Raw genomic sequence first — 19,656 nt, 5'->3', positions numbered from 1 at the left:
TCATTTCTTAAGGGTGTTGTCATTGAGTTTAACAACAGCAAATATTCACATTACATTTTTTTACTAAACTAAACTTTACTGATATCCTCTTTTCAAAACGCAACATATTTTTTATTTGCCACTAGTAGTTATGCAGTATATTTAACTAGCCTCAAAGTCTAAGCCAGAGTACCTAATTAATTATGTTTATGAACTACAGAATGCAGACAATGGCCAGAAGTGTGGTATGGTCCAGAGTGCGACTCCTGGATGCAGAAACATCAAATGCTATCCTGGATCGTGTGTCTGAATTCCTGGATATTCTGGAAACTTTGCCTCAACTGCAAGGTATGGTCCACATAACCAGACTGACTGAAATATTAATCACTTGGCTACGATTTGTTTATGATTCGCAGCTCCACCACACTACAGTACCCATGCATACACATCTTTAAGATTAATATATTCGACCCAGAGTTCTGGATACAGTTGTTCGACATGTGGTGAATCTGGCGAACGTTTCTACCTTGCCTGCCTTCACATTGCTTCGGTTTGGGATAGGCAGGTTGGTGGTTTAAAGCCCTGTCCACCTTCTTACTTCTCATTGAACACAGGAGGACCCCTATGTGACAGCAGTATTCTCAAAACGGGTGTAGTAGTTAGTGCTTTGGGCATGACATTGGCAGGTAGGTGGTTTGAAGTCCCGGTCCTCTTTGACTTTGTTTCTCATTGAACATAGGAGAAACTCCCCTCACAGCAACATTNGAGAATCTGGCTCTGGCACCGAAAAAACCACGAGGGTATATCGGTCTGACAAAGTTTCTTCACGAAAATAAGAACAACGTGACGGACGAAATTTTGATGGAGAGTAACCGCGTGATAGGCTACGCATTTAACAAAGAGTCTCGAGTTGTAACCCTCTACAGCGCTGACAAAAAAGGCGAATACGTACCCTGACAAGACACCTGCGTGGCGTTCCCTGACAAGGACTGGACGTTGTTTTACAACTACGTCTGGAAGGATTTAAACGACAGTCGCGAAGAACCTTTGTACATCGCAGAGTGGGACTCGGTAACGCCCAACGGTCGTTACCGTGTGGTCGGCGATCATTCTAAAAAGAAACAGCATGACTGCGTTTACTTTTTCTTCTGCAAAGACAACACAAAGCTTCGCGATCGCACCGGGGCTATCCTCCACGACGAACATCACGAGCTGTACGAGATGCAATTTTTGTTAAAATGGGCTGACCTTTATGTCCTGGAGACCCTTTTTTCCAACATCAACAGAATGATCAAGTGGTGCGATATGCGCGATGGCTATTCCAGAGTTAAAGTGCAGCTGTTCCACCCCGAGAAGTGCGCGCGCAGCCAGTGGGCCGTCTGACCGTCCCCACCCATTTACTATAGCCATTATAAAAATCAGTAGACAGAGCCTCTCCCGCAACAATGTCTCAAGACTACGCTTCAGAAAACATCAGCGACTATTCTCTCCAAACCGTTCCTGACGCTCGCGATGACAACGCGGTACACCACATACAGACGGACGAACCTGCAGAATCGTCCGGGTCCCTAATGGAAGTGGGCGATACTCCGATCGATGTCACAGACGGATTCTTCACGGACCTCGGCTACAACGTCATTAAAGGCGTGGTCACCGTGGTACTACAGCACATCATCAATGTCAAGCTCAAAGAAGAGTGTCTGGGGTGCGAAATAGATCACCCGAGCCAGATGCAGCATTCCTGTCTGTTTGAACCTACATCGTACTATTTTGCATCACACTTTTTAGAGTTCAGCCGCAAGCTGTTTAAAGACAAACTTTACCACCTCGCCGCATCCGCTCTACTACGCTGCGGGTTTAAGGCAGATACTCGCGCGATACAAGGAGCAGCGAGTGCTATTTACTACGAACTGAAAGACGAGCCATACATCGTCGCAAAGCTAGAAGAAATCCGACAGAGTCTTCTGAACAGCGACACCGACGAGGTTTTCTGCGACGTCGTCAATACCTGGAATTCCCAAACGGATTCGGACAAAGACGTCCGAAGCGTCAGCACAGATGCAAGCAAAGCCTGAACAAGACAAGATGGGAAGCGGCTGCAGTTGCCAAAAGACCATAGCTCCCATTTTTAAACAGCATTACAAAAGACAGATGGTGGACCTGATGCTTAAATTAATCAACGCGTCTTGCGATTCAGAAAACGATTGCTCTGCGGATAGCGTTCGTCTGTCAAATCTCAAGAAAAATATGATCACGGTGAAAGGACTGTCAAATTCGTGGGGCGAAATGATCAGCTTCTGCACGATTAGTCAAGAGCCTATCTGCGTGAGCGTCAGACAAGTTTTGGACATAGTGTCTGAATGTAGCGACGAGCTAGATGTTAAAGAGATCATGTGCATGTGCACGTACGTAACAGAGCTGTGCGTGGCCCTGATTTCTAAAAATGAGAAACACAAAGTTGGTAAAATTGTCGAAACCCTGGTCGACTACATTCTCGACAAGAGCCTAATGTCCTGCGTATATTTTCTGTGTTCGTTGGATAATATATAAGGCTTTATCACACGTGTGATCATCATGTAATCGTGACTTATTTTAGCGTCTATGTAACCATTGTCTTATTATGACTTATTTTATCGACTATGTAACCATTGTTTTATTATGGCTTATTTTAGCGATTATGTATCCATTGTTTTATTATGACTTATTTTAGCGACTATGTAACCATTGTTTTATTATGCCTTATTTTAGCGACTATGTAGCCATTGTTTTATTATGCCTTATTTTAGTAACCGATTGTTTATCCTCTTCTATGTCATGTATAGCTATTCATTTTCTTTTAATAAAATCTTAAAACGTATACATTTTTCTATTCATTCTTTTATGGAGAGAGGAAACGCTAACATGGCAGAGCTCATGAAGGATGCTTATTACACGCCGTCCAACCCTGGAGCGTTAGGAGGTAAAAAACGATTAAAAGACGCCGTTCTAAAGGACACCGGTGTCCGCTTGAGCGAACAACAGGTTACGGAATGGCTATCGGGAGAGGACGCTTACACGCTGCATAGAACGGCTCCTATAAAATACAAACGGAATAGAGTCGTAGTGTATGGTATGGATACTCAGTTCCAGGCGGATCTTGTCGACATGTCCGCCTATTCCGCGGAAAACGATAATCATAAATTTTTACTAACGTGCATAGACGTATTTAGCAAGTACGCATGGACGCGCGTGCTAAAGAATAAGAGCGGGCCCGAGGTTACTAAAGCCTTTGAATCTATACTCGATGAGGGACGCATACCGCGCAAATTACAGACAGATTTGGGGAAAGAATTCTTTAATAAACATTTTCAAGATTTGATGAAAAAGCACGACATTTATCATTTTGCTACGGCTACCGATTTGAAAGCGAGCGTCGTCGAGCGTTTTAACAGAACGTTAAAAAGTCGCATGTGGAGATTTTTAACGGCCACTAATTCGCGACGATACATAGATGTTTTACAAGACATCACGCAAGGTTACAACAGCAGTTTTCACCGGAGTATTAGAATGCGACCGATCGACGTGTGCAGAGAAAATGAGGCTTTGGTGTTTCAAAACTTGCAAGGCGGTACAAAGAACGAAGCGCGATCGTTTAAATTTAAAGTCGGTGACGTTGTGAGGATTTCTAAAGTGAGAGGGGTGTTCGCCAAAGGTTACGAGCAGAACTAAATGGAAGAATTTTTCACCGTAGCGGTCTGCATACCGCGACAGCCGGCAGTCTACAGACTGTCCGATTACGACGGAGAAATCATCGACAGAGTTTTTTACGAGGAAGAGTTACAAAAAATAATCGTGAGCAAAGACAAGACGTTTAAAGTGGAAAAGATTTCAGGACAGAAAAAACAGGGCCGAAATACGCTCGTTTTAGTCAAATGGGTGGGGTGGCCCTCGAAATTTAACAGCTATGTAGACAAAAACGTTCTGGTGGACTTGCAAGCGCCCTAAAACCCTCGTAGAATCATTTGCTATGTCATTCGAGTCAACGACTAACATGGACGACGAGGGGTTCTACGTTACGCTCCCGTGCAATGCTTCCATGTCGGTCTACCCTGAAAATAGGATATCTAGTTACAGAACCAAACTAGCCTCTTCTATCAACTTGAAAGGCCGATGGCACGTAGGATTGTGCGAGATCGAATATCCTAGGAGCTGGTACAACTTTAATCGGGAAGATAGTGGTTTTACGTTACACATCCAGCCCACCAGCGCTGCCGACGGAAAAAAGATAGACTTTACCCCGAATCCCAACCGCCACGCAAAAAGCGGTTACTTATCCAGCTTATTTGTTTCAAAGGCGCTCAGTATAAACCCCGGGTACTACGCTAATGTTCAGGCTGTGATTCAAGTGATAAAAGAAGTACTAGCCCCGTCGGTGATCTTGGGCCACGACCGCTTGACAAACAAAGTCTTTCTGAGAGCGAAGCCTAACATTTCAATATCGTTCTACGGCAAGCTAGCCAATATCTTAGGAGTGCGACCTGACGATGCTTTGGGGCTAATCAACTACGATGAAAAAGCTGATTTTGAAAGAGATGTTGTCACGTATGCCCCTCATCAGGCCGATATCCACGCAGGATTCTATACGATCTATGTTTACACCGACATTATCGAATACCAAACGGTGGGCGATTCGTATGTACCCCTTTTGAGATGTGTTCATGTTTCGGGTAAAGATAAGGAATCGATTACGAATCGTTATGAGAAGCCTCATTACGTGGCAGTCAACAAGTCTGTCATCACGGACATCGACGTGCTATTGAAGGATGACCAAAACCTCGAAGTACCATTTACGCACGGAAAGGTCATTGTAAAATTACACTTTAAGCCGTCGAAACAATCCGTTCTCTGAAAATGAACTAACATAAGCACGTGTTGGTTACCGACATCCTCATTACGCTCCGGTCTTCACAGACGTCGACATAGAATTGAACGACGACCGATCCCTTGAATTTTCTGCGTTGACATTTGAAAAATGAATTATTATAACCACCACGCTATGAATACGAACGATTACGTCGACTATTACCGTAATCAGGCAGGCGGAGGATTGCCAGGATATGCAGGAGGAGGGGTTATGTACGGTGCAGGCCTAGGAGGTCTTTTCAGAGGTCTGTTCAGAATGGCCGTACCCCTGTTAAAAAAAGGATTCAGCATCGCTAAGCCGCACCTAAAAACGGCTGCTAAAAACATCGTGTCAGATGTCGTCACCACCGCCCTGTCGAGAGCTCATAAGACTCAAGACGGATCAGGTCTGATGGTCATGGCTCGTAAACGTATGACTAAACCGCCGGGGGTAAGGAGGCGTGGTTATTCGATAAAGAAAACAAATAGCGGCCTGAAGAAACGCTCAGTAGCACAAAGAAAGCGTAAGAAACCTGTTAAGCGAAGCAAGTCGGCTAAGAGATCCGTAAAGACCATATTCTAACATGGCATTACTGCACAGCATGTCCGGGGAATGTATCAAGTCCGAGCTGGATTTATTTACAGTTCCACCGACGCAGACGGTTCTCGAGAAAAACACCTATTTAGAAGTACCGCCTTTTTCCGCTATATCAGACTCTGCGCCATTGGAGTTTTTTATCGCAGGGACCGGAGAAGATTACTTGGACTTAAATAATACGCTACTTTTTCTCAGACTTAAAATAACAAAACCTAACGGCGGTGACATACCTGACCCCGCGTCGGTAGGTCTGATAAACTACCCCGGAGCCACCATATTTTCACAAGTCGACGTGAGTCTCGGAGACCGTTTGATATCGCAGAGTTCGAGCACCTACCCTTATCGCTGCATGATCGAGTGTCTTATGAACTACAGTGAAGATGCGTTGGAAACGGTTTTCACATCAGGTCTGTTTCACAAGGACGAGGCCGGACAGATGGACGAGAATGACCCGTTAGGCGATAACGAGGGTCTGACGAAAAGGTCGAACTACACGAAGGGTGGCAAGGTGGTAGAGCTACTAGCGCCTATTCACAGCGACATTTTCTTTCAAGAAAAATTACTGTTAAACGGTGTCGACGTTAAAATACGTTTGATCAGAGCCAAAAACGAATTCTGTCTGATGAGAAGCGACGATGTGGCCTACAAAGTAAAAATCGTCTCGGCATCCCTATTTGTCAAGAAAGTCAGCGTGTCGCCATCAGTGAGGCTGGGGCATGCCCAGGCTCTGCTCACCGCTACTGCAAAGTACCCTATAGACAGAGTATGCCTCAAAACCCTTTCTATACCTACAGGATCCCGCGTTTCAAATCAAGAAAACTTGTTTTTAGGAACGCTGCCGAAATCAATCATTCTGGGGATGGTCGATAATGACGCCTTTACCGGAGCGTACGATAAAAATCCATTCACTTTCAATCATTACGACATGGAGTTCATGGCCATTTATGTGGATGGTCAACAAATACCCGCCAAGCCGCTACAGCCGGATTTCGATTCAGGAGCCGCGGTGCGCGAATATTACCAGCTGGTGATGTCTACAGGGAGACATCTGAAAAACCACGGTCTCGCATTCGATAGAGACGAGTTTATGAATGGCTACAGCCTGTTCGCATTTAACCTAACACCCGACGAAGAGTGCGGACAGCACCTGTCGCTCGTCAAGTCCGGGAACATAAGACTAGAAGTGCGGTTCAAAAAGGCACTAGCTAAGACCATTACGCTAATCGTTTACGCGGTGTTCGATTCGATCATTCAAGTTTCAAATCGCAGACAGATCCTGGTCGATCATTATTGATCTATAAAATGAACACTTTACAGCTCACGACAATCATGGACAAAATTTCGCGTAACGCTCATTTTCTCGGTGTTCTCGCATGCGATCAACTACCCGAAAGACCGATAAGGACCTTACCGGCGATGGCAATAATCAACACTCACGCTTCGGAGCTACCGGGTGAGCACTGGTTAGCCGTTTATTTAGGTCGAGAGGGACCCGCGTGTTTTTTCGACAGTTTCGGGAATCCGCCCGACGATGAACGTTTTCCCCGCACCATCAAAAACTTTCTAGTAACCAACAACTCGGATACGAGGTATTCGACCAGACGTGTTCAGGATTTTACGTCGGACGTTTGCGGACAGCACTGCGTGTTCTTTCTCTATCAACTAGTCAAGGGTCTCGACTATAACGATGTGATGGGGCTGTATGGCGATGATTATATTAAAAATGATAAAATGGTGTCGCTCTTTGTGAAAAAATTATGGATGAACGGACTTCATGAAAAATCGTCTCGATGCATTCTGTGTGTGCAGACCTGTAATTCTTTTGCATGCATATTCAAGTAATAAACATACAATGTACGACTAAATAAAAACTCTTAAAGACATATGCTTTTTAAATTGTTTTTTATTATCGTGTTTGTCCATAGGGTACACTATTATCGTCAAAATTCTAGCCACGCGCTTCTATCCATAGAAGGGGAATGAAATGATGAATCAGAAAAGGCATATCGAGGCGCCGACGCACGTGATTGCCTCCTGGTTTTTTTAGAACGAGTTACTGGAGCGGTGGGTCGCAAAGGCGTGCCTCTTATTGAATTAATAGCGCGTCTAACGTGATGATTCGGAACTGTAGAAAACGGTATGTTTAATTCGGCGAAGGTCCGAAGAAACTCTGTCCATCCTACCGGTCTTCTGTCATCCCTAACCTTTTGCGGGTTGGTAACATTTTTTATCAAATCCAGCATGTGCGACCCTGGTATGACGCTCCCCCTAAACACAAACTCCCCCGTCGAGCTCCACATAGAGGTTCCTTTATCTTTAGACATTTTTTCTAATATGTAGCCGCTGTTTTTCACGCTTCTCGACGGCATGTTTTTCAACACTTCCGCGACCACCGTGTCCGTCCGAGGCTCGACGTCGTCATCGATACCGATCGACCCGTCTTTATGATCAGCGGCAGAGGGTTGTGGTAACGACAGCGTTAAAACGTTGCCCTCTCGATCCCCTTGCTTAACGATCGCCAAATACTTTGTCAGGATATTCGAGTAGAGTTTAGCTTTCACATACTGATCCATATCAGGTCTCAGTAAAATATTCCTTATGGAGGTGTCCAGATCGTTTTCGACGACTTGTTGAATGTCCTCGCGAGCGTTTTCAGATTTCAACCTGTCCAACTGGTGACGAGGCACCAAATACATTTTCTCCGCGTGCTCCATTCTCAGCCCTGTTTAGAAGCTATTAGGCTGGAAATAAAGGGGACAGCCACGCTCAGGAGCGGTAAAAGAAATCCGCCCTTTTGGTTGATAATGCGTTTCTTGGCTGATAGGCCAATTTTTTTATCGGAGACCAATTTAATTTCGGCTTTTCTCCTTTTCAGCTTGCGATAGTCTTTGGCGCTGATTGGAATCGTTCCGTATAAGATGTTAAGAGCTACTTCGCAGAGCGTTAGAATCAGTTCGTCGGAAGCCGATTGTAAAATAAGACGTCGCTGTTTAGGCTTCGCTTTATGTAGCAGTTTCAGCACGGGTAGATGTTTACAAAGCCGCGCTGACATGACGAATGATTAGAGTCTTCTTTTTTTAGGGAGATAAACCACCTGGCGGTCGGAAAGCAGCCCCGTTCTGAGACGATATTGTTCGGGAGTTTTTGGTTTATAGTCTATCAGTAAATATCCAAAAGGCTGACTGGTCGCGTCGTGATAACACTCCATAAAGTACTTTGCATTTCCAGGATACATTTGACGACCTAGCACGGCCACCTGGTTGGCGTCGCGGGGGTTTTTAAACAAAATCAAATAATTGGTGTTTAAGCTAATGGTCCTGCTAGATTTCCCTTGAACAAATAGATTCTGAACAATGTAAACAGCGCTGAGATTACGATGATGTACATACTGCGTAAAAACCTTTTGAATTTCCTTGTTTACACTGGCCTCTTGCATCATATCATCGATTATCAGAAGACATGTCTTATCAGCAGGCAGTAAATGATCGTCATTCAGACTCTGTGGTATTCCTTCGACAAATTTAATATTGTACAATTTAAGCAGTTCATCATACAGAGGTTGCCAACAATCGTACAGAAAAACAACGTGCTCAACCTTTTTAGAAATCACATTAGCAGCATTTTCCAACAAAAGTTTTACAAAATAAGACTTTCCTGAATTGGATGGACCGCTGATCACGCATGAGAACGGATGCTGAAGTCTGAAATCAAAATCAGAAACATCCCGCATGCCCCTGGGGTCAGTAGCCATAAGGTACCGTGGTGAAATCGGTCAAAAGTCTCCGTTTATCATACACCACCTTGAACCTTTTAACGACTGACTTGTTGTGCAACGTGAGATGCTTTTTATCCCTCACAATGTTTTCGGTATGGCCAAACAGTTGGTACAGTGTACAGTTCTTTTAGGGTGTTTGTGACAGTCGACGTCAAAACACACGTTACAGACACGGCTACAGTGATGATGTTTAACGTTGTTGTATCCTTTATAACAGTACGTACACGCGTAGTCGGTACCTACGAACGCCTTTAGATTAAGAATCATATAAAAGTGTTCATCGTGTAAATAGAGGAATACTGTTTTCGAATGAGGTTCCCTCTGATTTGCATACGTTTCTAACGCTCCTCTGTTCGTTCTGTTAAAAACGATTATTTTGACGCCAAACAATCTTTCAAACTTTGCTATGTCGTGAAGACCGATCTTGTCTTGAATCGTAAACCCCGCATCATTTTGGATTACTGCTGCGCGGCTTTCCAGATCGCTCTCAGGTAATTCAGGGTCGAGAAAATGGGCGAGACATATAGAAAAGCACAAATTATTCGCAATATTGATAGGGCAAAATAAACTCATCTTTTTTCTTTTGATCACCTGGTCGAGAGCCAAATCTGTGAGTTTACGACGATGGCAACCTCCCCCTTGTCTGTTCGAAGCCACGGTAGCTCCTATCTCAACCGCGTCGTCTCACAATAACCTGTCATCGCTCTGTAAATTTTTTTTGATTTGATCGGTAAACACATTAACGTCGTAATTGCCGGGTGATAATATCGCTGTAACGTCAGATTTAAGACTGGGCCCTCTCAGGGTTAAACTAACTACGCTACCATCGCCACCGATTTGTCTGGCAAACGTCGCGATTTCGTTCATGGTCTCGTGCAGTCGAACGTGATACGTCGCCAAATCTGTAGCGCCAATATCCCGTAGATTCATGGGTCTTCTCAATTCCACGCTATTGAAACGAGGACTCGGTAAAACACGATAACCGTTTATGGTACCGCCATCTCGTATCAAAGCATCGAGGTCGACGCTGCTAGTCCTCTGTGTATCGGAAGTCGAGGGCCATTCGTTATCGACATTACCTCTAGGGGGAGCCGAGTCAATAGTCGGGACGATTGTATCTGATAACCCACTGCCGTCTTGTTCGGTGTTTGTGTCCCTCGTATTTAATATTTCGCATAGTCTGATGCATGGATTAAAATCTGTACTTTCACGTATCGCAGCTTCCAAATATTCCAAATTAGAAATCTGTTGGGGCGGCGCGGTATTAAAAGTTTGCTCATGTACAGGGTGTGTATTTAACAGTAGTAGTAGTCTATCGGCGTTATGATGATGGGTCTCTGCGTGCATTCCGATCGCATCCTGTAACAGGTCTGAGAGAGTTTGATCTGGATGACAGCCATCCCCGGCCTCTGAACATTTTTCATCGGCCATCCCTCCCGTATGGTTTCGGCACTAACAAAGAGGAATTATGTCACGTTGCATAGCCAATACAAAAATAAATGGTGAATAGATGTAAAATGGCAAATATAAAACAGATATAAAAATATAAAACAGATATAAAAATATAAAACAGATATAGATATAAATGGTAATATAGAAATATTGATTGTAAGATATAGAAATAAAATTGTAAATGTAAAATATCAATTATAAGATATAGAGATAAAATTGTAAATGTAAAAATCGATTATAAGATATAGAGATAAATGTAAAAAACTTATAGCGATCATTGGTCAATATAAAAATAGTGACTATCTAGAAAATAGTACAGCGTTTATAGCACAGAGGAGTTCAACAATTAGACGCATTTCTCTCATCTGTTCATTTGATGACTCAAGCAAACGGTTGAAAGAATTCTCCAGCGCTTCGTCGCGATGATTAACACCTTCGATAAAAGCATACAATCTCATAAGAATCGTATGTATCTCACCGACAGAACCCCACAGTCTGTCAACGGACTCGTGTAAAGGAATATTAGACTCCCTTAAGATAGCGTTGAATTGATCTAGCGAGACAGTATTTTGAGTTTGAAGAGCAAACGGTGTCTGTCTACCCCTCGCTCCGGGTCCGGAACCGCTCTGCTGGAGCCAACCTCCTCTTCAGACGCTGTAATAGATCTATCGACGCGCTGCTGGAGCCAGCGTCGTCACGTGTCAGGTCAATATATACCGGTCGCTCTATAGACGCGTGTAAATCTAGACGGAGGAAATAGTAGTTAGATGGCATGTCATGACGTATAAAATAATTGATTAATAAATAATACAATACGGATAAAAGATTTGGATAAAAAGATTTAAGATGATGATTAGAATTGATTCATGATTCATTGCGACATGCATGTGGGTATAAAGAATGAAGCTATTTATTTTATAGATTAGTGTCTCAACGTTCGTTTTAAATATATATTAGTATAGCGTATAGACATTTTCAGATAGCAAAACATGTTTACTTTACCTCAATATACAGTAATTCTCAACACAGCAGTGTTTTTACGGATCGTATAGGCTAGCGGACTTCAATACCCAGAGTTCATAGCGTAGCATAGTGTTACGTCACATGCGGATGTTACGCAGGTTCCAGCATCCGTACATGGCGGAATGTTTTCTAATATGATATGAGAAAAGGCTATTGTACCTTGATTTGAAGCGGTGTCCTGTCTCGTATTCACTATCGAAAACATAACATAGTTATAATTTGTAATGCGATTATTTATAGAAAGTGACTCAGCATTGGTTTAAAAAAAAAGATCAAATATAAACATATATATATATTTTTTTTTGCTCGACAAACACATGTAAAAAGATTTAACTTACGTATTGTTCAATGTTGAAAATTCGTCTTGATCGTAATTGTTTGAACCTGCGAGACAATCCTATTAAAAAAATACACGCAATACATTTACGATTCATACTCGCAGGTACAAGCATAATGTATTTTAAGCAAATTACTTTGTATAATACGATGCCTGAAACGGTCTGGTTGATCGCGTACGTAGACAAAGCAAATACTATTTTAAAGCACATATTTTAATCAAAAGAATAAGGGCGTTTTAGATCCACATAAATAAAACTACCGCATTCTAACCGTCCGATTGAAATGTACGTCATCACTCTGCGTCAATACAATAGAATCAAATGCATCACTGTTATAATCATTATATTCTATTAAAAAATAATAATAATACAAATAAAAACACTTTTAGGGTATCGACAGCATCTTGGCAAGACTACGGCTATTTAAAAAGAATGGCATGCTCATTTGACAGCTCACAAGTCACGTATCCATAATTTAAATAGTCAGTATTCAATGATTCATTCATTCATTCATTCAACAGCACTGACGATAAAAAGTCACTTACCGTTATAATCCATCTTGAAAAAAAATGTCGGTTGATTTGGACCGATCGTGAGCTGTCTGTCTCTAAAAGCTTTTGGAAATGAGCCAGAAAACCTTGAGGAGCTGGTTATATAGGTTTTACTAAATGCCTGAAGTCAAGACATTGCACATCCAAAAGATGGAGCCTTTGCGCTATGGAAAAGGCATCTTGTATACAAACAGAGGGGCTATTGATCATGCATTGCTTTCAAGCTACGCGTTTAAACAAAACAGATAACGAGGAGTAAAGCGGATATGTTTTAGCATTTCGTTTTAAACACGGATATGTTCAGAATGTTCCGTGAAATGTGTTTTTTTTTTTTTTTAATTTATTTTAGATTTAGATTCAATTTATGTCATTGCACATGTCGTCAAGGCAAGAAATGTGACTCTGCATTTAACCCATCCAGAGAGTAGTAACACACGTACCCCCGGAGCAGTGGCAGTATCACACAGGCCGGGACAAGTAGGGGTAGGTGCCTGTCAAGGGACATCGTTGTTACCGCGCCCTGGAAGAACCGGCAACCTTCTGGTCATGAGTCCGACTCTTAACCATGGCCAAACTTTTGGTGGTACACCACAGTCAATTGGTCACTCATTGCCCGAGGGCGAAAGCCGCAGCTGCTATCCTAAACAACGCATCCCTGTGTCGAGATAATACGCTCGCTCGTAAGCTACACAAATAACGTAATCCGGCAAATTTACGTAGGATAACAACATACCCGATTAAAACGTCCGACGCTGTCGCCCTGCTGGATGAAAACGCTGAATTACGCACCGTTTAAACGTCACGACAATTTACGAGTCGGCGTGTTTGCAACGCTGGAATGTCTGAAACACGCCTTTCAGTATAACGGCAGGAATGTGATCTTTCAACCAACGTAAGTTTTACCACAGTTTTATCACAGCCTAAATACAGTATATATATATGTATAGAGAGAGAGAGAGAGAGTGCTTTATTTAATTACTTATTCATTCCTTGCTTTGTTTATTTGTTTATTTACTTATACATTACTTGCTTTGTTTATTTGCGTATTCATTATTTATTTAATCACTTATATAACCAATTCTTTCTTTAATCACTTATTCGCCGATTTATTGTTTTTATTTACTTAATCATGCCTTTATTTATTCACGCATAAGATACGTGTCAACATCATAAAAACATGTCCAAACATGATCTCCGGAGAAGAGAGAAAAATGTTCGGTAACCGTACGGGCAAAAGTTCAAGAGTTCAACTCCAGACGTGGGCAATCCCTCACGACGTGGACAGATACTGTCAAAGGCCAAAAGTTCAACACAAAGGGGGGCAGTCCCTCACAATGGGGCGGATATGGTCAAAGGTCAACGCAAAGGGGGAGGGGCCCTCACTACGTGGGTGGTCCGGAAGTAATTCAACCCCCCCGCAAAGGTCAATGACCCCATCAATCATTTTGACAGTATGACCCGCATATATACTACTATAGTATTACTCTTACGGTCAGGAACTGTAAATCGTAAAGATACCAAACCAGAATAAGTGATCTGTGATTCATTTTGGTTTTGGCTCTAGGTTCACTTTTAAGCAATCATCCTAAGAAAGTTAGTAAACTACAACCACATTATTAATTATATTCTTAAGTCAGGAGCTGTTTCCAAAGCATCTACATTATCTGTAAAAAACACAGTAACTTAGTAGCAACCATTGACAATCAAATTGCTGTAAAAACACAATAATTAACCTCCAGCCATTGATGAGTAACTTACTGTAATAAACAATCAGAGTTACTAACTGGCAGCCATTTACAAGTAACTTACTGTAATAAAAAACACAGTAATTTACTGGCAGCCATTGACAAGTAACTTACTGTAATAAACAATCACAGTTACTAACTGGCAGCCATTGACAAGTAACTTACTGTAATAAAAAAACTCAGTTACTAACTGGCAGCCATTGACAAGTAAATTACTGTAATTTTCACAATATATTTCTTACAGTGTACTGTACTCCACTGGCCAGAGGCTGTTGAGATTCCTGCCAACCAATTCAACCTCTAAGAAAGACACATGGAGCAGCTTGTCAACCCAATTGGTGGAAATGATCTTCTGGAGCAAAATATTGACAATGACGGAGAGTAATTTACAATAATACATTTCAAATAGAAACTAAGTTTTCATTTTGCTTTGTATAGTGTTTAAAAACCTGACAACCTTAAAGTGATAGTTCACCCAAAAATGGACATTCTGTCATCATTTGCTCACCCTCATTTCATTTCAAACATGTATGACTTTCTTTCTTCTGCAGAACATAAAAGAAGATATTTTGAAGTAAGTTGGTAACTGAAAATCAGTGGTACCCATTCACGTCTTTTGTATGGACAGAAAACCAATGCAAGTGAATAGGTGCCAGTTACCAACATTCTTAAAAATATCTTTTTTTGGTTCTGCGTAATAAAGTAATTCAGGTTTGAAATGACAAGAGGGTGAGTATATGATGACAGAATTTTCATTTTTGGGTGAACTATTACTTTTAAGTTATCAATATTTCATTAAGATCTTTTATAATGGGCATTAAAACAAATCAAAAGTCATTTATTTGTGTAAAATGTTACAAAAATAAAATAAAGAGATCGTTTTTTGCAATTGGTCTTTTATTGTTCCTACAGAAAACATCAAAAAAAAAAAAGAACATTTAATTAAGGTCCATTAATATGCACCATTGCCAAGTTAATGTCCAGTTAACAAAGTCTGTGCTAATTAAAGATTTACATTTTTCAAATACATTTAAATTTATATTTATATTCTGTTGCAATTTCACAATAACATATTAGCAATGACGTTTGTAAACAACTTTGTTGAAAACATTCAATTTCTAAATGTTCAACTATAACTTTAATAATAATAGCTAATCAAATTATCAAATTATTCAGATGTTTCCAAATCCATGGTATTATTGGACTTTAAAGGCAGTCCTGCATGTTCAAAAATTTGTACTGAGACGTTCTTCAAAATCGATTAGAAGTTTATTATCATATGTAAAAAGGAGTAACAAAGCTTTGGGTTGCCAGTAAATCACCACTCTCTCCAAAAAGCCAACAACCCAAAATATTCAAATACACCCATATTTATAAAGTATGTGACGTCGCTCGTATCTTCTGACTCCTCCTCTGCTTTTTGCTCCCTTTCCACCAATCACCGTGAAGTCCTTTTTCTTAGTTCCTGTAAAATAAAACCTTCTCAAAACATACATCCTGTGGTCAGTCGCTAGTATTGAGGAATGTTCTCCAGGGACACCCTCCCCCAAGGAGTGGTCTCCTAAAAACCAGTCTCCTGTGGCCGAACAATATACTAACATTCCCAACATTCTTCCAGTAAAAAGAAAACACTCAATCATCTAATGTTTTTAATTATATAGCGTTGTTTCTTAATCCTATGATTCATTAAAACACATCACAACTCATGATTATACTTAAAACATATGCAGTGGATTAATTCATACTTTCTCTTCTGTGTGACCTTTGTGTGTGTGTTTATCTAGATATTTATGACTCCAACCCCCAACTTTCTCTGTTTTCTTTGTTTGCCACCAGGAACTTTTCACTGAGTGAAATAGAAAGCACATGACCAAAACACACAGCTTAATGAAACAAATGAAAGAAAACACTTATTGATTATATTGATATTTAAATCATACTTTTATCTGAAAAATATTCCCACAATTCCCTCTCTTGACCTCGAAAGAGGTCACACAAAATATTCGTAATAGGTCATACATAATTTTCTTCCTCATTTTCTGTTAGATCACTTGATAACAAGGGCATACTGTAAGGGTGGAGATTCTTTTTTTCAATAGCTGTAACAATTAACTATTGACACAGTGATCTAATACAAGGAAACAACAAATGCCCAAGTACATATGCTAGAAACTCCTATTGACACTAAAATAGACATCACCATGCCTTCCATTTCCCCAAGGTCTATTACTTTACATTAAATCAATTTAATGAATGGTTGAATTCTGTCATAATCCTAATTCTATCCCCATTTACATAAATCGAATTGGAAATGAAGTGGTTGAATTCTGTTCATAATTTAATTCTATCCCCCATATTTTGTAAACACATGGGTCTGTTGATGCAGTTGATCTTCTGTGTCTAGTTGCAGTGTGGTGCTATTACCTTCCTGACTTTTCTGTATTCCGAAAATTATCCCTACGATGGTTCCTGCAATTATCCCTAATACGCACAACAACTTCCAATTTTCCCACAGCTTCATCTTGTTGCTGCTGTATTCACCCTCTCTAGTAATGTCTTGTTATCTTTACAAAATCAACACTTCTTTAATAAGACTGACCTCTTAATATTCACTAACCACATCTTCTACAACAAACATCCTCTAATAAAATTACAACTTAAACATCGCCTCGCCACCTATAAATATGGACAAAACAATTAAGACACCAACCACTCGAACAAATAAATTCCACACATTGTAATCGCAAACTCGTGAAATATGCCAATATAGCGGACGATAAGATAAAGTCGGTTAATTTGTAAACCTGCCTCTATCTTCCCGTGCTGAAACCACCGTAATCCCTTCTCGGTTTTAACCATATCCCGTTCCCTCCGACACATGTTCTCTTCACCCATGATAAACCGCTCTCCAGTGATTTGCACACAATTCAGCACTTACACACGAGTTTCGCCAATATGGTATCCTACGTACGTACAAGCTAATTAAAAATTGTGCCCAAGCGTGTATAAAAAATAGTCAGCCATTATTTGAGAGAATATAACCTAATTGCGAACTGAATCAAGATGAGTGAATCCACAAAAAAAAGTGCTAATTCTATTACAAAGTAGAATCTGGAATTTATTTACTCTCACAAGTATACCGCCATCTACTACCGATACCATCACCCAAAACAATAGCCCAGCAGAGAACCTAGTCCCACACGCCGGCATCGCCCTCGCAACCAAGCGCTACACTCAGCGACCTGGTTAACCAACATGAAACACCAAACTATCAGCCTTTTGTACTACGCTAGACTGCAAGCCAACAATAAAGTTAACCAAGGAGCGATAAGACTTAATACCAGCAAAAACAGGTCTGTAAAACTACACATCCTGTACAAATTCTACACCAACCCTTCTTCTGCGGAAGCATCCATATCCTGACCCCAGTACACTTGCGACTAAAGCATGGACACAGTTCCTATGCCTCATACCGAATAGACTCCGGTTACACCACGACTCAATCCCTGAAATCGGGAACTAAACATTGGACAAAAAACAAAACGAAATCAACTCGTAGTATCGATCAAATACACAATAAACAGGTATGATCAGACATCAACATTGACATAGACACTTCGTCCTAATCGCTCATCAACCCGGATGGAGAAGGCGTAGGACCTGAACACTTCCCTGACAACAACGCGTACATAAGCAACTCTAGCAGCTAAACAGTAATAAAGATCCATAAGAATTCCCTGTTGACAGAAGAACCGAATAGACATAAGAGCCAAAGAGTAAAGCTAAGACATCCAAGGTCCAATTCGCAGTCTAGTGCACGAAAGTTTTACAACAAATATAGAATTTAACCAGTCACAGACGCAATTCACAACCCTATACCTTGCTGCCGCCATGGAATAAACCGCCGCACCCATACCATCGTGTTATAGCCCTAGAAGCCCTGACCGTTCTCAACAAATCAATAAATGTGCACAATTCATCAAAAACATAAGCCTCCTGAGCCATGTCAAGATCTGAATACGTCATCGACAGCCCATAAATGGATATTCTAAGGATGAAGATTAACACATTTATAGACATCTACCCTGTTCAACTTACATGATCGTCAAACCACGAAGATACTTCTGGGCCACCAACCAGTGAAATAATCAACAATCACCAAAACATAGGTTTGCCATGTACTCGTTGTAGATCATGTCTGTGAATCAATCACAATTCTCCTCCCCTGGACCTGATGTCAAAGGAAACTAACCCTTTGGGTTTGATGACTGGTTTCACATTATGTTCCTGACAGATAGAACAACTTGTCACAGTGACCTGACACCATGATTGCAAAAATGGATGCCACCAATGTTCGACAGCTACTGCATCATTCTGTTTGTCATTGACATGGCTTACCCATGGCTTGGTTAACATTGAGCCGGACAGGACACAGGCAATGCCGGCGTCCATCTGGCGCTTGCCATAGACCATCACTAGCACAGATGCCTCCATGCTGTGACCAGACTGATTGTTCTTCAGGGGCAGATTTCTGTTGTTCTTTGACCAAATATTCTCGAGTGAAACGAGGCAAAANGCAATGCCACCATATACAGTATTGGGGTTGTGGGTTTACCTGGAAGTTTCTTTTCTCATGGAAGGTTTGGATTTTTAACAGATGAGCTTAAACATATTTAATCAATATTTAGTGTACAATTATTTTCTCATGTGATAATTACTAGCCGCAGGATAATGCATCCAGTCGGTTGTTATCGCAGAATAAACCCCTTCAGTGTTATACAAGAACTGATTCTGATCATTCTGATATAGGAGCCTTACACAATGACAGGCTGACTGTACATTTTCTGTTTTTAATTTTGGTCATTATCGTCAGCGAACTTGCTTCAGCTAAGTTAGGTTGTTAATTAGGTTGCTAATTTATACATCCCCCTTATCAGATTCAAGATCATTATTGTCATACAGTATGTACCTGTAAAAAAATTATATTTTGCAGATGGGGTAGAAAAGCAATAAATATATAATAAAGGACAAACATAGAACAAAGATATACTGCAGTAAATATAAAAGAGAATAAAATAGAAAAGTTCATTTATAGTAAAAAAAGTGGCCGTAAGTAGTATTTTTGTTAAGGAAAATGTATTTATTGATTTAGAGTTTCATCTTAAAGTAAATACTGCATTAGTGATTTAAAAAACTCCTTTCATTGTGGTTTTTCCCGCCATTAGGGGGCGGTGTGACTCAGCCACATGACGTCATCAAATGCCGTTCTTTCTCTCGCCTCTGAGCTTTCAAGTGCACAAGTTAGTTTTGCAAC

The 19,656-nt window shown here is 41.0% G+C and overlaps 1 protein-coding gene across 1 annotated transcript; it reads left to right on the top strand.

Moving 5' to 3' along the window:
* Positions 1–5,444: 5,444 nt before the first annotated feature.
* LOC130554098 (uncharacterized protein F54H12.2-like) lies at positions 5,445–6,752 on the top strand. Its single transcript, XM_057333534.1, has one exon. It carries the CDS (start codon positions 5,445–5,447, stop codon positions 6,750–6,752), a length of 1,308 nt encoding a protein of 435 aa, XP_057189517.1.
* The last annotated feature ends 12,904 nt before the right edge of the window (positions 6,753–19,656 follow it).

This window comes from Triplophysa rosa, linkage group LG5 (genome assembly GCF_024868665.1).
Source record: "Triplophysa rosa linkage group LG5, Trosa_1v2, whole genome shotgun sequence".
Classification (NCBI taxonomy): Eukaryota; Metazoa; Chordata; class Actinopteri; order Cypriniformes; family Nemacheilidae; genus Triplophysa; species Triplophysa rosa.
Note: the sequence above shows the minus strand (reverse complement) of the source record. Positions and strands in the feature narration are given on the sequence as shown.